At 36.4% G+C, this 20,610-nt stretch overlaps 1 protein-coding gene across 5 annotated transcripts in view; it reads right to left on the minus strand.

Annotated features, from left to right (window-relative positions):
* Positions 1 to 321: 321 nt before the first annotated feature.
* Positions 322 to 20,610, minus strand: part of LOC131804414 (uncharacterized) — a 286,632-nt gene continuing 266,343 nt past the window's right edge. For all 5 annotated transcript variants that reach the window (XM_059127265.1, XM_059127263.1, XM_059127266.1 and 2 more), the window contains 2 exons: positions 12,531 to 14,930; positions 322 to 5,303 (listed from right to left, as the gene is read on the minus strand). In XM_059127265.1, coding sequence (XP_058983248.1) covers positions 4,102 to 5,303; positions 12,531 to 14,118 — 2,790 coding nt within the window. In that variant the 5' untranslated portion in view covers positions 14,119 to 14,930 and the 3' untranslated portion in view covers positions 322 to 4,101. The remainder of the gene's footprint in view (positions 5,304 to 12,530; positions 14,931 to 20,610) is intronic.

Consider the following 20,610-nt stretch of genomic DNA (forward strand, 5'->3'; position numbering starts at 1 on the left):
CATCACAATTCTAGAAATATATTTTAAAAATTATAGAGACTCTGGTTTTAGCCTGAGCATTGCCCTTTTATTAACGTAGATTATGTTTTTATTAATTCAGTCAACACTTAAATCTGTTAATTGTTGACTTAGTATGGAGTGAACTAACAATATTTTAATTGAGTAAAAAATACAATAATTCCTTTGCTAAGCCCCGGAAAACTAAATTTTTTTAAGCAAATATTTGGTTTCGTTTAGACTTGTATGTATATGTACAGTGCCACCTGATTAACTTACCATATTCCATTCAACTTTGAGAAAAATAAAATAAAAAACAAAAACTTTATTATTATTTTTTTAATTTTTTCGAATAGTTTTTATTTTTGTATAAGAAATGCTATGAACTATGAAATAAAAAGTCAGTTATAAATAAAAAATTTCCCCGTTAAAATATTGGAAGAATTTTCTTAAATAATGTTGTTGATATAATTTTGCAAAACAAAACAATTTTAATTAATTAATTAATTATTATTGATCACAATACACATTCTAAGGTTATGATGACGATGATGATTTAAAACCAGTTATCTTTTTTTCGTTTTGTTTTGTCAACATTCTGTTATAACTTTGAGCTACTGTATGAACGTACGGCTTAATCGGCTGCTACTGCTGATTTACGGTTTGGATGTATTTATTTACAACAGCCACCTGCATTGCCGCATTTGTATGTATGTATGTCGGTCGGTCTATATTGTAGTTTTTGTATGTGTGTTTCTTTTTAAGGTATAAATATTAAATTTAATCTAACGTTAAATATATTTTATACATTATATGACATCATATTTTTGTTTCGATTCGTTTCGGTACTATTTTCCATATTTTCATTTGATACGGGGATCCGTTTCGCTCTGCTTTGCTTTACATTACTTGATACATTATTTTAATATGTGTTGTGTTGTTGTTTTTTCTTTTTTGTTTTGTCAACATTCGTTGGAAAATTAAAAAATGAAATTATTTAATAAAAGCTTATTTGCTATGAAATAAAAATAAAATAAAAAAACGTCTCTTATATTCTGGCTAAATAAAGTGTGGTACTTAAAAATGTGGGTTTCCGTTATCTTTTGTTTTGTTTTGCTCTTAACTAACTATGTATATTTATAATAGTTCTTAATTAATAAATTTTAAACGCTATAATACAATTGATGCCATAATCATCACACATGCCAATGCCATTCTTCTCCGATCTTGGCAATCCTTCTAATTTCTAGGTTCCTTGTCGTTTTGTTGCGTCGTCACATTTGTTTTTGTACATATTCCTAGCTAGATTAAAAGTAGATTATCTTACAATCTAATTATAACTCTATTAAATCTAGAAAAAGAAGAAGAATAAATGGGTTTTACTTTCGAACATAAGAATATGTTTGTATGTATTGTATGTTATTTGCAAGGTAATAATGTAATACAATGTGTTATTGTACGCACGTATGTATGCATGTATGTGTGTGTTATGTTGATAAATTTAAACTTTTTTTGTTTCGTTTCGGTGTAATTACAAAAGTTGTTCCGTCCCTTAATATCTACTGGGGAGTTAATAAAGTTTGCATTGTTTCGAGTTCGAGAACCAAACTCAATTCGATTCATAAAAAATAAGAGAAAAGAAAAACTACATCAGTCATTTTGGCACACACCAGACAACCACCACACTCCTATCGACGTAATAATTTGTTTACGAGTTGCCTTTTTTTTGGTTATAACAAAATACAAGAGAGATCATAAATCTGAGAAATGTTTTCTTTGTTTTATTGCTGCTGATGTTGTTTTTTTTTTTGATACTGCTTAGGCATATTTGTTATCGCAACAAAGCGGAAAAAATTAAAATTTTGGTTGTCATAAATTTTGAAGTAATAATTTTTTAAAAAACTTTCCGTTGGAATATGTGTAGGATGGAAGGGACTCAATCGTCAACAGAGCAATTTTAGAAAAAGCGCAAACTTCCACTTTAGAAATATAACCTTACGAAAATGTAAATTGCATACTTTGGTTGAAAAAATAGAAACAAAATTAAAGAGGTATAAAGGTTTGCTCTTAAGCCATCATTTAAAATTCATATTAAAAAAAAAAATATGTGAAAAATCTATATCAGTACAATTATCATGGAGAACTTTAATCATGATAACGAAATTGCATCAGCGATTTTTGCATACTGCTATAAACAAGCTTAAATATTTTGTCAATAAAGTGTTCACTTTAACAGTATAGCCCTTGAAACATTTTCCCAAATGGGAGCAAACTTTGAGAAAAGAGTTCTTAGGATGTCTCTTTCCATGACCTCTCATACCGCTCTAAATCTAATTTTAATTTTCGAAAATTTATTTTATGTTTCAAAAATATTCTTCAATTTACTCAAGTACTCTCAAGAAATACTTTTTAATTACTCTGCGCACATATAAAATTGTTATTGTAACTTTGAATATGTAAATGCATAAATTGGGGTCAGTATGAAAATATGGAAATGAAACCGGTTTCACGATATGAACAAAAACAATATGTGATATTGTCAAGGAATATGTTTTTGAAAAAAGAATTTAGCTTTTGTTGCATTTGTTTTTAACAATGCAGTAGTGCAAAGAGACTATACGGTAAAAATTTCCACCTTTTTAAAAGAAAATCAGTTTGAAGCGGTTTATAGGAAAACAATTGAGTTGCCAACCACTGTTATAGGAAATAAGTGATTTATAACACATTTAAAACTGTTATATCCTAAATTTGTTTGATACTGTTGCATACTTCTAGGATGAATGGTGAAAACTGTTTTTGATTTAAGCACTGACCAAATAACTATAAAATAAAAAAAAAAATAGATACAGATACGAATTTAAAACAGTTCAATGTTGTTAGAATTTTAAAATGTATTAAAATTGTAGTGTCGTAAACATGGCGTTGTTCTTTGTTCTACCAGTGGAGGCTTTCGAAATAATCTTTATTTCCAAAAAAAAAAAAAAATTAAAATATTTAAAATTTCACTAAAATTATTTGCATAAAAATAAATTTAAAATTCTTGAGTCCTTTAAAAGTTATTATCTCATGGAAAATAAAATGTTTTTGGTTAAAAATGGATAATGGAAAAAAGTATTCTTTTGTAAAATAAATAAAAAACTAATTTAAAATTCAAATAAAATAATAAATATTTAAAATAAAAGGCAAAAAACTGAAAAAACGGTTTTCATTTTCCAAATGTTGAAAAAGATGACAAAATACCTCATGATAAAATTTTTGGTATTTTGATGTTAAAAATACTAACACTGTTCTATATCAGGCATTTGATTCAAAATAAAATACAATAAAAAATTTAAAACAATTCAAATTTCATGCAAATTAAAATCATAATTCATTAACATCTGACAATATTTAGCCTATAACGTATTGCACTGACTTTCTGACGCTTTGACATTTCACGAACCCAATTAAAAATTCTTCAAATCACAGAAATTCTATGATGTAAAAAGTTTTCAATTTGCATTTTCACAGATCTAGTATTGTGAAACCTTATGCCACCACGAGGATAAAACAAAACTTCCATGTTAACGAGCACAAATCACAAATCTTTTAAAAACAAAAAATTTGCGAACATAAACTCTGATTCTTAGCAACTTATGGGTGTGAGTCTTGTTCAGTTAATGACAAAAAATTCAAACGCAAATATCGTTTGTAATGCGTGAATACCGCTAATATTTCCACAACACCTAATAATATGCAAGAGAATAGGAAACCAAAACAAGGACCAACGAAAAAAACTTGCGAATATTCAAATGATGGCTATAAGCAGCAGAGCGGCTAAGAGGAAGCAGTGGAGTCCAAAACAGTGTTCATTTTGTATGCTTTTAATGTCACTATTGTGTTGTTGCTGTTATTATTGTTTTATTTCTTTCTATTTGTATGCATAGATGTTGGTTTTGTTGTTGTTGCTGCTGTTGTTGTGTTTCATTCACGAGGACATGGTGGAAGGCATTACGTTTTAAAAGCTAAAACAGCAAATATAAACGAGGACAGGAGAAATTGGTAGGGCCTTCGTGTCAATGTCACCATCGACACCAGGTGGGTGGAGGATTTGGCCAGATTCCACTAGACCTCGGTGCCGTCCTCTCCCTCGTCGTCGAATAGCTGACTTGTGCTACCATGGCCATTGCGTGATGCTGTCACGGACATTTTCTTCTTCGGCTTTGGTGGCGGTCTGGGTGGTATTTTGGTTAATTTCGGTTCTGAGCTGTTGCCGCTGTTTGAGATCGTGGTGGTGGTCGTTGTTGTGTTGGCGCTGCTATTGCTGCTGCTGTTGTTGGGCATTATGGCGGAATGATGTCTTGCTGTGCCATATAATGGTTCCGTGTCCGAGGTTGTTGTTGTTGCTGTTGGCTGATGTAGTTGATTAACTAATTCGTGAAGGGGTTCGTAGATTTTACTTGTATTATTGCTGGACATGTTGTTTTGTGGTGTTTGTTGTTGTTGCAGCTGCTGTTGTTGTTGTTGTTGTTGCTGCTGTTGTTGCTGTTGGTAAATCGCCTGCTGTTGCTGTGCTTGATTGGAGTTCACCGATGTGAGACTGGGTGTTGCCGGCAATGGTCGATCCCGCATTGTATAGCGCACTGGCTGTTCCTGTTGCTGCATTAGACTCTTGTTCAAATTAAGAGTTGAGCTACCGCCAGCGGTTGTTCGTAGTCCCAAATTGTCATAGACAGGTTCGACTATCATTTCGGCCGTTGTCGCTGTTCCAGTTTCGCTGGGATTCGGTGAGGTGGGCGATTGAAATTCACTCAATTGTGTCGAATTGGTAGCCGATGACGATGGCGCCCAACTTGGAACTCGTGGTTTGCGTGGTATTGTCATGTAGCCCTGTTTCATAACAACCGCTGAAGTGGTCGCCGGTGAGTAAACAACGGGTGCCGGGACAAACGGTGACTGTTGTTGCCTGCTATTAGCAGCTGCAATAAGTGCTAAATTGCGCGATTTGGGATGTTGCAGGGTCATGAAACCGTTTGGTGTGGCTGCCGCTATGGTCGTGGTACCATAAATGCCATGGGGTGTCATGTGGGCATAGACGGGACTGGTCATTGGCGGTGAACGTATGCCGTAGATAACCTGTTCGGGTATATTCGACTGTGACGATTGCATGGAGGGCGATGTGGGTGGGACACGTGCTGGGAAAGCCAACAAGTCTGGTGGCAGCGTCGTAACATATGTGTCGTCCATGTAGGTGTGGCGTGTACGAGGCACTGTATTGTCCGATGTGGTCACCGAATGAGTTTCATCATCACGATGATGAAGATTTCCTGCAAGTAGTAATGAGAAGAGATAAGGAAAATTAAATAAAAAAGGTTTATTTAATGGGCGAATTAAAAAATAGGTAATCACAAAAAATTTAGGGCATAATTCTTTAAAGCTCTGCTAAATAAAATAGAGATTTAAAATGCAATCCCTAGATATGTGTGTGTGTATGTGAGCTACTAATTTACAACATATATACTTTATACACATCTTTTGTGCCATTGTCATTAGGAATTTTGCAAAAGTTCCTCCTGTTTTGTACGTATGTGTATGTGTGGGCAACATTGCCCCCGTATGTTGTCGCTGCCTTTTCTAATAAAAACCCGAGCTTCTTTGGCTGTCTCTAAAACATTTTAACCTTTTGGCATCATCCAACGTCATTGTGTTGGTTGGTTGGTGTTTACTTTGTAGATGTTTTTCTTTTGCTCTCATTCTTTGCTGCGCTGCCACTTGAATCTTGGGTCTTGTAACCTCCGGGGCATTCTGGTGCTGTTGCTCGTTTCGTTGCGCCGTAGATATGAAACGTAGCACGCTGTTCATTTTAAATGTTTAAATTAAAACCTTGACAATGTTGTTACTTTTTCTAATCTTTAAACATTGCAAAGAGGGGGTTTGCCGCAGAGAAAAAATAAACAGCTTCAACAAAAGGAGAACGTTAAAGCATGAAATAGAAAAGCATTTCTTACAAAAAAAAAAGAGAAACTTTGTTTCATTTGATTGGCGTTCGGCAAAAGCTAATCAAAACGTTAACGCCAAAACTTAGGAAATCATAAACCCTTCTCTGTTTTCAAGCAACCATAAAAATTTGGATCGGAGAAAGAAGGTATATAGATTTATGTTTACATTTTTTTGTAGGAACCATAAGGTAGCTAATTATTTTGCACACACTGACCAGAATTGATTTTGCTTAAGGGATGAGACCCGTTTAAATCTATCGGTCCATGGGATTCGATAGAAAAAGAATTTAATACTAATGTTGCCAAAAATTAGCCCAATATATTTCATGATTTGGACGTGGAATGATCCCTAATTTTTAAAAATCAAATCTGGATAAAGTCATTTCTCAAGTTATATTGCCGTCATAGACCACTATTTATACCCTCAGCCATATGGGTACAGAGGGTATATATCATTTGATGCGGCCCAAATATGTTTCACCGAAATAACGGTTCTAAACCCTAGGTCTTTTTGGGCCAAACCCGTTTCAGAACATTTGTAGTCGATATCGGAGTGTCTGCCTGGTGCGCACGATAACTCTCGAAGGGTGTATCACATTTGGTCCAAACTTAGAACACCGTCATATTATTATCAAACTTAATTCGATTACGGGGAAAGACAATATCTGTTCATCCCTTCTAGGTCTCTCCTACAAAATGTCGAAAAGTTCGCAGAAAGTATTGTGCTTTATAGAATCTCGATTTTTGTTTTGTTTAAACTTCTAAAGTCCAAGTATTTTTTATCAGTGCTATGTTGGGTGCGAACATGGACAATATCGGCCCACTTCATAAAGTACTTTCCCACAAAGTGTAGATAGAATAGACCACTCCTTCTTGTGCCTTTTTCCTCTCACAACGAGTCAAAATAAATGAATAACTATGAAGCAAAAAAACAAAAACCCGAAATATACGTCCAATTCCTTTCGACTTGGCACATTTCAATATTTCTACCAAAAAAAGATCAAGTAAAAAGACGAATATGTCGGACAACTTTTTCTGCTACCTCCCCCACAACATGTCAAAATTTTGCATTATTTTACATCTCATAATATACGGAGTTTGTGAGAGAGGTACCAGAAGGAGTGGACCGATATCTACGAAATTATGTTCGAGATCTTATGTTAGCTAATATTGAGTTATGTATATACTTATGGTAGTATTAACATACATAAGACCTTTTGTGAATTGCGTAGATATGGGTCCACACTTTCTGGTACCTCCAGCACCAAGGATCAAAATTTTGAATAACAAAAACGCTCATAATATGCGAAATAAGCATCCGATTCTCTTCAAATATCACATATCCCAAAATGTTTACTAACGCAAGATCTGATGTGAACTGTGATCTGGTGTGAGCGATATCTATCGGCCCTCTACTTCTGATACCCCCAGTACCTCACAATTTGCGAAATAAGTCAGCGATTTTCTTTAATTTTTCGGCATCCCAATGGTTGTGTTATTATTAGATGATGTGGAATACTTGGGGTAACAGGGTATCTCCTCTGTCTATATTGGTCCACGATATCGTATATCCCCCCATATAACAGTACCTCCCGATATGCAGTGTTTTGACGATTTTAGCCACATTTGTCAATGGAATTGTCTGAAAATCTGAAAAAGGAGTTCCTTGTGAGTACTTTATCCTCTGGAAGAGAATTGTATATATGGGTCGACGATATCGTTTAGCTCCATATAACGATTCTAGCCGATATTCGGTATTTTGGTGATTTTAGCGACACTATTAACTGGGAAATTTTGCCTGTGAAAAAAATTGTCTATACAGGTTCAGGTCTTCGTATAGCCACCAAATATCGGAACCTTTGTATATTCGATATTTTGATAATTTTAGTGACACAATTTACCGGATATTCGCATTTAAAATTCGCAACGGGTACTACAACCTATGAAGGAAAACTGTCTATGCAGGCCCACGTATTCGTATAGCCAACATAAAATGAGTTTCATTTGAGCGGTATTTTTTGACGGATTTTTTTTTATTTAAATTTTTCAAGTTTCTTCCAAATCTCCACCAGTTGAATAAAAAGTTCGTTAGCTTAACATAGCTGTTTTTACTTGTTTAATCTCCCAAGAAAAGGACAACTAATATGAATAGAATTTATAGCGTCATATAGCGTAAAAAACATTTTAATACGTCTCTATATACCTATCTTTAACAAATGGAACGAGAATTTGAACTTTTTGCCCCATAAAACCCACTCTCACCAAAGAGTTGAGGAAATTACCGTACAAGTTCATAAATGAATATCTATTAGTACATGTGTGTGTGTGTGCGTGAGTATGCCGATGTTTGACAGTATTGCATAAACAGACAGTTTGACCTAATATTGGCATATTTTGACATAGAATTTGTGCAAATTTACCCTTTTCCCCCTAAAATGACTTCCCCTCCTCATGTAACTCTAACTTAATTACAAAACATGTTGTGTTTAATTTTGAACATGGCCACAAAAATGGATATGAAGATATTATAAAGTTGTATGTGCGTGTGTGAGTGTGTGTGCGAGTCTGTGTTGAATGCATGTAAATGTTGTTAGCATTTGAATGCATAATCATGCATTTGAAATGTTTTTCGTAATCAAAATGTGAAGTGCATTTTGAAAACGGACACCATTTCAATGTCAGTCAGACAACAAGCTTTCTGCAATGCAGTGAGTAGACTGCAAATTGATCGGGCATTGAAAAGTTTTAACCCTAAGATTGTAATGTAGTAGCTGTTCGTCATTGTGCTATGAATTACCAGATAAAGACTATTTAATACAAAGAAGGCGTATTTACAATTACCGACGTGAAAATTAAGTTATTTCTTATTTTTTTTTAGTTCGCCATTCTTTATACCCTCCACCATACTATGGAGGGTATATTAACTTTGCCATTCCGTTTGTAACTCCTTGAAACCAGACCCAACAAATTACATATATTCTTGATCAATGTAAAATTCTAAGTCGATTCAGCCATGTCCGTCTCTGTGTGTCTATTGTAATCACACAATCTTTCGAACGAATTAAGATAGAAGGTTAAAATTTTGCACATAAATTTGATAATTTTAGCGATATTATTCACCGGAATTGTTTCAAATTTAATATTTGAAGTTAGAAATGGATTCTACAGCCTAAGACAGAAAATTGTCTGTGCAGATCCACGTCTTCGTATAGCTTCCATATAATCGTACTTCCAAATATTCGGTATTTTGATGATTTTAGCGTCATTATTCACCGGAGTAATTTCAAATTACGTATCCAGAGTTTACAATGGGAACTACAATCTGTGACAGAAAATTGTTAATGTTGTTGTTAATGGTCCAGGTCTTCGTATAGGCTCCATATGTCAGTACCTCCCTATATTCGGTATTTTGACGATTTTAGGTACAATACTCACCGAAATTGTTTGATATGTCGTATTTGAATTTCATAATGGATGCTACAGCCTGTGACAGAAAATTGTCTGTGCAGGTCCAGGTCTTCGCATAGCTCTGATATAACGGTACCTCTCTATATAAGGTATTTTGATGATTTTAGCTACATTATTCACCGTTTATTTCAAATTTCGAATTTGAATATGGTAATGGCTTATGACAAACAAAGCCTATGTGGGTTCACGTCGTATAGACCGAAATATAACGGCTATATTCGGTATTTTTAACCAAATGGTGGAGGGTATTTAAAGTTTGGCCGGGCCTGCTTTTTAACTTGTTTTTCTTTTTTATGATTCCGAACTCTTTGGATCTACTAAAAAAAATTCAACTGCAACACAGCTATAGTTCCCATTCGTAGTCTCCTTTGAAATGGTGTAATCACATTCAAATCATTCGACATATTTGTATTCTAAAGTCATAGATTTTATAGTTGTTTGATTATTTGAGTATTATTTACCAAACACACACACGCACACACTCTCTCACATAACAATACGTTGACATGCTGTCAGTATTCAAAATAAGTTTAGTTTTCAAATACAAACTATTCGGAATATTGACACATTGACATTTGTTCTGGCATCATCATGTTCCACATGTGAATTCATTGATAAAAGTTTTCGTTTTTATTTTTGTTCTGCATTTCTATTAGCAGATGCACACACACACACACACACAGACACATGCAGCATGCACGACAAAGTTTTTAATACACTTCTTTGGGAACATGAGCATACAGTGAAAGTGATTCAGACAGATTTAAACTTTGCTTTCGTGTCAGAGTTTATTTGGGATATTTTGTTCAAAAAATGCAAGTGTGTACGGTGTACCGAGATAATAAGATACCGATTTTATTAAATATATGAAGAGAATCGTTTGGAATTCCTGAGGGGTACTGTGAAAATCTATCCTTTAACCAATCGTCTAGGGGTTAGACCGTCTAGACCAATGCTCAAAAATAAACCAAAATACCAACTTTTGTCAACGTATGTTAGAAAACGGTAAGTAGGAATTATAGGAACACCACAAATTTTTGTAAAATACCTTCAAACATTTTTTTATATAACTAAGATTATACTAAACAACATATAAATTTGCTAAGGAGATGTTCTTAAAGTCAAAAGTAGCCAGGAATTGATAGAAATAATAGACATTTTAATTAGCAATTACTATTTTTGCCTTCAAGATCGGCTGATAACATTTCGTGCGCTTTTTAATAAGATCTTAGGCTTATTTCTCTAAACCAAAATACGAGATAATAAAACAATTTTTAAGATTTTAACACATTCGACCATTAAGATTCGTTCCTGTAAACTTCGAATATCCCACATGGATGCTTACTCTGAGGTATGTTTGGTGCATTTTTGAAGTTGGAGATTCGTCTTTTCACAATTTTGATCTATAAATAACTACAGGGTGAGATGAAAAAAATGCAACCAACTTCAGACTGCTGTCATTTCTAAGCCACTCGTCCGACAGCTGTTAAAATTATTCCAGTAACAGCTCATTATTTTGTTTACAAGCGTACAAAAGCATACAAAAGTTACTCGTGATGGAATTCAAGCGTGATAGTGTGATTTTTTTATATTTGGCTGGAAAACCACAAGTGGTTATCGTTAGAGCACTCCAGCATTTAAATGTGAATAAATCTTTTGTGTCTCGTATCATCGCTTGTTACCGTGATACTGGTAGCGTAGCCCGACGTCAACGAAGTGGACGGAAGAAAACAGCAACATCAGCAGAAATGATTCGAAAAGTAAAGAAGCGACTTGATCGAAACCCGCGTCGCAGTGGCCGAAAAATGGCTCGTGAGCTGAACATATCGCAATATTCCATTCGGCAAATATTGAAAAATGAACTCGGGCTTAAGCCATTGATATTTAAGAAAGTGCAAGAACTTACACCGCAACAGAAAGAAAATAGACTCAAAAGACCTAAAGAGTTTCTTCGCTTGGCCGAAAGTGGTGATCTGCCGAATTTGGTTTTCTCGGATGAGAACACATTCGTTGTCCAGAAGTTTGTAAACAAACAAACTGATCGTGTTTACTTGCCAAAGAAGTCTGCTGAAAATGTGCACCTTCGGTTGGCCACCAGAATCATCATCAGAATAAATGGCATTAGAATAAATGCCGAATATTATCGCGAAAATATTCTGGAGGGTGTATTAAAGCTTTGGGCACGCATACATTTTGACAGCAGGCCTTAGACATTCCAACAGGACTCTGCACCATCGCACTCAGCACGCGACACCCAAGAATGGTTATAAAATGAGGTTCCTCGCTTCATTTCCAGCGCACAATGGCTACCAAAATCTCCGTATACCAATCCGTTGGACTATTGTGTCTGGAGTATTTTGGAAAGCAAGGTTGGCACTAAAAAATACAAAAGTGTCGATCACCTCAAGCAAGTGCTTCGCCGGGAATGGGCTAAAATACCGCAGAGCAACATTCGGGCAGACTGTGACAATTTCATTGGCCATTTGAATGCCACAATTCGTGCCAAAGGTGACTAATTCGAACTAATCTAAACTTATTCTAAAATTTGATGCTATTTCCGACTTTTTTTGCTTTCATTCAATAAGATTTAAAAAAATTTAAAAATTGTGGTGTTTGACTTTGTTGCAGCTGTTTTTATCTCCGCCCCATATAGTATATTTGTTGATTCCTGAAATAATTATCAGCAAATTACCCCATTCAATTGTTTTTAATAATTCAAAGATTGCTTTTCAATATCCCATGGTCAAATAGTTATTAACTTCTGTCCGGTGAAAATAAATTTCTTCGACGAAAATAAGTGTTGTGTGTGCACAAATGACATACGTAATGATATAATTCAGCTAATTATCTTCCTTGTAGAGCTAAAGCTCTGAAAGAACTTTTTTTTAAATCCAGCAAAAATTAACAATCGTCCATAAAATAAATAAATTTAAACTCGTTTTGCAGCGGTGATAATGCGAAAATGTTCGGATTGTGGTTATGGCGTTTCTTCTTCTCTTCTTGAATTCCTTTTTCGGCCATTCCCTATTCAGAGCCTTAACTTTCGCCACGAATTGCCAAAGGAGGAAATAAAGAAATAAAACTTACCAAATTGCGTTTCATCCAACAGAGTCTTCTTAATCTCGTGACCATCATCGCCGCCATTGCCATTGCCCACCCCGTCCATATTCTCCAGCTCTGTGCGCCGTGGCGGTTTTTCGACGGGATTAACTTCTGTCAGTAGGCTTTTTTGCATTTCCATGATGACCGAGCCTTCGAGCATTGAATTGTGTGTTTTATCCATTTTCGAGGAGATTAAGCCATTCTCGCTCATCATCGTTGTATCCTTTTGATAGGTTTTGGAGCGACGACAATACCAGCATATGACGAGAATTATGACGACAAGCAGCAGCAAGAGTGTGGTGGCAATCAATCCAATGATGAGTAAAATATTGGGCTCCGTTTCAGAGGTGGACGTGCTGAGGCCGTGGACTCGATTCTTGCCCGAACCATTGAGGGGACTGTAGTAGTCACCGTTTATAATTAGCTGGAATTCAGCTTCTGCTTTGCCGCCCCGATTGTCTGCAATGCAGGTGTAGGAGCCTTTGTCGGTGGGTCGGACACCAATGATGCGCAACTCTGAATTCAAAGTGTTCGGACTTTCGGCACGATGTTGTTCAACGGAGTTGAGAATTTTAAAACGGGCATCGTTGGGATTGATGGGTCTCTTGTTGTAGAGCCATGTCACATTTGGTCTGGGTGAACCCTCAATGCGGCATGGTAATGTTATGTTATCCGAATGGACATCGACGTATGAGCTTTCAGAGCCCAATATCCGTGGTTTGCAGGCAAAGTTTTCCGAAGGAATTTCATTCCAGAGTTTCCCCTTCAAATGTTGCGGTTCATTGCAATCCGTGGGAGGAGTATACAGTCGATTGGCCAAGGCGAAATCTCGGAACTCCTGCAACTCACATGTACAATTCCATGGATTTGAGGCCAAGGAAAGGTGCACCAATTTTGGAGTCCGTTGAAATGTTTCCCTTCTCAAAACGGTCAGTTCGTTGTTCTCCAAATAGACGGCCGATAAAACTGGCAATTGTCCAAAGGCATGAATGTCTATGCGCTTAAGTTTGTTGTTTTTAAATTCCACGCGCGAAAGGAAGGGCAGGTCCACAAACAGATGATTGTCCAAGGCTTCGATTTGATTGTTGTTCATGACCAAGTTGCGCAACTTAACCAGGCCATTGAAGGTGCCCACATGCAGCTCCTTGATGGAGTTATGCGACAAATCCAGTTCAATTAATATTGTCAGACCTTTGAGGGCATCTCGGTTTAGCTCTTGTATGGTGCAGTACTTCAGGAAGATTTTGTGCAGATTCTGAAGATTTGCATCGCTGAATTCGTCCCTTCTCAGTTCGGGAATCTTGTTATTGGAGAGATCAATGACTTGCAATTCGTTACTCAGATCATTGGGTATTGTGTAGAGCTGTCGGTTTTTGCAATCTGCTGTCTTCTTGCCCGAATTCCAGTGACAATGGCAGTTGCTACAACTCTGGATCCAGTCAGAGTTGGCAACGGTGGCGGGCAGGTTCGTCAGCACAACGCTCGTTAGGAAGAGAATCTGTGTTAGCCAATAATGCAGGCGGTACCATGTCATTTTGATGGTAGGCTTCATTCTGTGTGTGGATGTGGCCATAATGTGTTATTTGACGATGGTCGTCGTGGTGGTGATGGTGATGATGATAATTACCAGGGTGGTGATGGTAATGGGATTTCTTATTGTATTTCAAGTGCTGAGGCGACGTTCGCAATAAAGTTGTTTAATTGAAACGCACTGAGAGTCTCATTAAATATCTTCAATTTTTTATTAGTTCTCGCCCAACTTTCCTCTGCTTATTCGGCTCGGTGGTCCCTCGTGGCAGAAAAGTAGCTTTTATTTAAGCCAATTTAATGGGTGGCAGCAGAACCCAAGTTCAAATATTGGGTATACCTCGGTGGTGCTGCCGCCCAACTTGTTAATTCCTGTGGAATGTTTAATGCTTGTAAAGCACAACCAACCAACCATCTATTAAGGACGACAAGCCAATGTCGCCGTCAGCCGCTAGGACAATGACTAGCAGTACACCGAGCCCGTTATGATGTTGCTGACGTTGATGATGACGACGACAATGATGATGAGGACGTAGATGATGATAATTTTGATGTAGTCTTTAGTGCCGTTGTTGGGTGGTTTTGGGACTGCGTGTGTCCTTTATTTCTTATTAATTAATGTCCTCGTCGTTGCTGTTGAAGCTGTTTTCCTTTTTTTTATGTTGCGAATTGTGGTGCGAGATTGTGTTCTTGTTGTTGTCGTTGTTTTTGCTGTGCAGTGTGGTGGGAGTTGATGGCGTTGTTGTTGACACTCCTTTAAATGTCAGCATTTGCCTGTAGATTTACAGCTGGTAATTAGCATAATATCATTGTATTTAACACGTTCGGCAACAATTACATTAACACTGCTCTTCTGGCCTGTAACGATACAAATACGAAAGAAGAAAATTCATTATTAGAAACATACGCAGCGAACAAATTCGTCATTTGCTAGAAACATGAAAACAAAGTAATTAAAGAAAACTATATTAGAAATAAAGGCATAAGAATAATTCCGATTAGAATTTTAATGTTAAGCGTCTTAAGGAACAAATGCTTACAAAGCAGCTGACCATGTAGTCAAATCGTGAAATTATTTCTAACCGAAGTAACTGCACAATGGGACTTATAACAAACAAAGGATAATCAAGGGGAGAGGAATTTGCCCAAGGTTCAACTGAATGCAATTTGAGGAAAGGAAAATTGGGTTTCAGTGATAATCCAGTGAACAATAGCGAATTCGAATTTTAATTTGATGACAGAATATTTAAACAACCTATGTATATAAAAAAATACTTTGCTTTTTTTTCTTTTTCATAGCTCTGAGACAGCTCTAAATAAAATTAAAAATTACAGGGTGAGATAAAAAAATATTCCCGGCGAATCGCTTGCTTGAGATGGTCGACACTTTGGTATTTTTTAGTGCCAACCTTGCTTTCCAATTTACTCCAGACACAACAGTTCAACAGATTGGTATCCGGAGATTTCGTGGCAATTGTGCGCTGGAAATGAAGCGATGAACCTCATTTTGTAACTATTCTTGAGTGGCGTGTGCTGAGTCCTGTTGGAATGTCTAAGGTCTGCGGGCAAAATGTTTGCGTGCCCGAGGCTTTTATACACCCTCCAGAATATTTTCGCGATAATATTCGGCATTTATTCTGATGCCACGGTAGATAAATACGAGCGTAGAGCGACCATCGGCTGTTATGGCGTTGAGTTCTGGTGGCCAACTGAAGGCACATTTTCAGCTGGCCTCTTTGGCAAGTAAACACGACAACGAATGTGTTCTCATCGAAGAAAACCAAATTCGGCAGATCACCACTCCTTAGCTCCTTTGAGTCTATTTTCTTTCTGTTGAGGTGTAAGTTCTTGCACTTTTGGGAATTTCAATGGCTTTACCCCGACCTCATGTTTCAATATTTGCTGAATGGAATATTGCGAATATTGCGGTTTCGATCAAGTCGCTTCTTTACTATTCGAACAATTTCTGCTGATGTTGCTGTCCACTTTCTTGACGTTGGGCTACACTACCAGTATCACGGTAACGATCGATGGTACGAGACACAAAATATTTATTCACATTTAAATGCTGGAGGGCTCTAACGATAACCACTTGTGGTTTTCTAGCCAAATATAAAGTAATCATACTATCACCCTTGAATTCCATCACGAATAACTTTTTTTCTACAAAATTCTCACCAAAATGTTTTTGTACGCTTGTAAACAATATAATAAGCTGTCACTGGAATAATTTTAACAGCTGTCGGACTGTAAGAAAAATTTAATTTGCATTTTTCTAAACCTCTCCCAATGTGCCAAATGGGATTTGAGGACTCTTGTGAAAAGGGTAGATGGTAATTTGCATTCGCATTACTATGTTGCTGACATTAAATACCTCTTAATTTATTTCGGCGAGGACGAAATAAAAAAAATAAATCACGACTCATAAAATGTTTTTTTTTGCGTTATTCGTTAGCTGGTATTTGAGCAGATCCTTTTTGTCATTATTTTCTAGTTTTGTTTTTCTGCTAAGCCAAATTTAGGGCTGTTATTGTGTTCACTCTTTCCTTGCCGTTGTTGTTCTTATTTTATGTTAATGATGTTGGTGGTGATGGTCTATTTTTATGCTGTTGGCCAGCCAGTCAGCCAGCCAGGGAGCCAGCATGAGAGCGACATGGCATGAAAAATTACAACCTTTGACAAATGACCCTGAAAAGCTTTCATTTGTCGGCATGTCAGGGATTTGTTTTAATCAGCAACTCTTTAAGACTTAATTTGTCATGAACGTTTAGACACTTGTGAAAGCTTATTCAGATTTTGTCTTTCGCACTTATCCTCGCCCAACACCCAAATACACAATAACATCAACGGCCAGTATACACAAAAATATCCACACTATTAATTAAGTTAGAAACATAAGATGTGAACGTTAAGTAGTAAAAACGAAATAATATTATTAAAATGCAATGTAGAAACTTTTTGGGGCTTAGGATTTGTGATAAGAATACTTAGCACAGAACAGAACATCTCAGACTGATTTTAATGAGACAACAGAGTCTGATGATTGATGGTAGTTGGTAGCTGAGATGAAAAGGTTATGGCTGTGTTTACATGATTTTTCGCGGCACAACGATACGCACAGACGAAATTAGCACAACAGATTTGTGGTAAAAAGGGGTTAGAGTTATAGCTGAAAGAGGTGCTTTTTGAAAAAAAGAACAACAGCTGTATTAAATGCTGAACACACCAAATAACTCAAAATATTTATTTATTTATTTTGTGGAAACGCAATATTGATGCAAAAAGTATTTTTTATTTGAGCTAGAATTATTGAGTTCAATATCGTCCACATAGTCTTCACCATGGCCTATATAAGGTCGGCCAGTAAGCCCATCTGACAACCACCAAGTTTGTTGTCGAATGTTGTGTTTTTGGCAGACCTTATCTAGGCGTTGGTCTTCACAATTTTTTATTTATTTATTTTTGGTAGTAGACAGTATTCAGAAAATAGTAATTGTGAATCAAATGAGTCAAAATATTCTAAAAATGTCCTACAATTTCACTGTTCAATAGCCATTCTGGGTTGTAAAAATTTCCAAGTGGAACCCATAGTACTCGTTTGAATATCAAAACCCCAAAGGAGTTTCAGGTTCTTAGGCCAAAAGTTATTAAGGCGCTTATATAGTTTTGAACATATACAAAGGGACCCCTATAATTTAATATATTCAGGGTGAGATGAAAAAACTGCAACCAACTTCAGATTGCTGTCATTTCTAAGCCACTCGTCCGACAGCTGTTAAAATTATTCCAGTGACAGTGACTCATTATATTTTTTACAAGCGTACTAAAGCATTTTGGTAAGAATTTTCCAGAAAAAAAATTTATTTGTGACGGAATTTAAGCGTGATGGTGTGATTTATTTATATTTGGCTGGAAGCCACAACTGGCTATAGTTAGAAAACATCTTTTGTGTCTCGTACCATCGCTCGTTATTGTGAAACTGGTAGCGTGGACCGACGTCAAGGAAAAAAGCAACATCAGCAGAAATGGTTCGCAGAAGAAGCGACTTGACCGAAACTCGATTCGCAGTGGCCGAAAAATGGCTCGTGAGCTGAACATATCGCAATATACCATTCGGCCATTGAAATTCCAAAAAGAGCAAAAACTTACACAGCAACAGAAAGAAAATAGACTCAAAAGATATAAAGAGTTGCTTCGCTTGGCCGAAAGTGGTGATCTGTCGAATTTGGTTTTCTCCGATGAGAAAACATTCGTTGTCCAGCAGTTTGTAAACAAACAAAATGATCGTGTTTATTTGCCAAAGAGGTCAGCTGAAAATGTGCACCTTCGGTTGGTGTGGGCCGCCATAACAGCCGATGGTCGCTCTCCGCTCGAATTAATCGACCGTGGCATCAGAATAAATGTCGAATATATCGCGAAAATTTTCTGGAGGGTGATTTAAAGCCGGGGGCACGCAAACATTTTGGCCGCAGACCTTCGACATTCCAACAGGACTCAGCACCATCAATCTTAGCATGCGCCACTCAAGAATGGTTACAAAATGAGGTTCCTCGCTTCATTTCCAGCGCACAATAGCCACCAAAATCTCCGGACACCAATCCGTTGGACTATTGTGTCTGGAGTATTTTGGAAAGTAAGTAAGGCACTAAAAAATACCAAAGTGTAGATCCACTGAAGCAAGCGCTTCGCCGGGAATGAGCCAAAATACCACAGAGCAACATTCGGGCAGTGTGTGACAGTTTAATTGGCTGTTTGAAGGCCATAATTCGTGCTAAAGGGTACCAATTCGAACAAATCTAAACTTATTCTAAAATTTGATGCTATTTCCGACATTTCTTGCTGTCATTCAAAAAAAAGTAAAATTATGGCGTTTGACTTTTTTGCAGTTTTTTTATCACACCCTGTATTTAAAAAAATTTAGGATAGAGATTTGAAATTTGATTTGGTCTATGTCCAAGCTCATTAATAAAGAACATGGATCATATCAAGTGTTTTTATGATTTGGCTATGTTTCTATTTAATTTTGCCCAATTTTGGAATTTTAAATTTTAAATTTTTATTATGTAGAAACGCTATTTACAAACAATTATACCAAAAAAATTTTATTTAGGATTTTTTTTGGAAATTAAACCTCGTTTCACATTAAGAGGTTCCATGCTAGAGAAGATATATTGAGAAGAGATATTTAATGATATTAATGATAAATATGAAGTAATTTGAAAACTAGACAACAAACGATAGAATTCTATTTGGAATCGAAATGACATATAAAGGATGAGTGCAGTTTTAAACATATTTTACCAAAAACCAGTGAAAACTGTTAAACGTCCATGTTCCACAATAAATTATTACAATGCGTTCTTGCTCCTTGAATTACTCTTCTTGTTAAAGTTCCAAACATTTCGGAAGGAATGCTTCAATTTCATTTGTCCTAATATTTGTTACTTTCGCCTTTAACGAAGAAAAGCAGACATTTTTGTACTCTTTTACATTTCAATTTACAGTCAATTTGATACTCATCGTTTGTAATGGCATTTTGTTACTTTTGTCGGCAACAGTTGCAACATCAAAGAGACCCAAATACTTGAATAACCGCACAAAGTAAATTTAAACTATTATTTTGGTAATAACCGCTCTTTGTTGCATTTTTATTTCGCCATTGTTGGCAGCAGCATGGATGGCCGTGGCTCGATTTGCCTCTTGTACGCTTTTGTATTTGCATTCACATTTAACAACAATAATAAAAATAATAGTAACAACAAGAAGAGTAACAAGTATTTATTTATCGAACGTTCACAATTTGCATATTCTGGGACAGAACACAGAGCACAAAGTCGTTCACTCCGCAAATGCAAATTGTAACATAATCAACGAGCAAATGCGCCCAAGGATGCTGTTGCGGTTCATTTGCTCAGCGCTTTGCCTGTTGTTGCAATGCATCGCATTTCATGACGCTCCAAACACCGACCAGCATCTCAATAATCAACCACAATGACTGGCTGGCTGACTGGCTGGCTGGATGCAGCTGGAAGAACGAACGAGGCAACGACAGCAACTCTATCCGCAAATCCAATGCAATGAAATAGTAAACTAAAACATAATGATGTGCTGATATTATTTCACCCTCTGGGGCCAGATGAGTGGTAATGGAGAGCGAAAAGCGAACAGCAATGGAAATGACCAGGAAAATACACTGATAATGGTGATGACGATGCTGTGATGGTGACGACGTGGATGCCCAAGATGACGATGATGACAACTGCAGATGCTTAGGCAACCGCATTTGCCACATGGCAGCATTAAAAATACACCAAGTTTTGTATTTCAATTATCGAAATCGCTCACAGAATAGAAGGCATAGGCAGAGTCTCAATTGCATTTCGAGTGAATGATATGCAGAGTTATTAAAAGGGCTTTATTGACACAATTTTATAAAAAAGTAGATTGTACCAATTAAAGTATTTTCATTTGTATTCAGATTTTACTGAGTCTTTTTCGGGAGAAATAAGCTACATAGGGACTATGGACCATAGGTAGT

Source organism: Musca domestica, unplaced genomic scaffold (assembly GCF_030504385.1).
Source record: "Musca domestica strain aabys unplaced genomic scaffold, Musca_domestica.polishedcontigs.V.1.1 43, whole genome shotgun sequence".
NCBI classification, from domain to species: Eukaryota; Metazoa; Arthropoda; class Insecta; order Diptera; family Muscidae; genus Musca; species Musca domestica.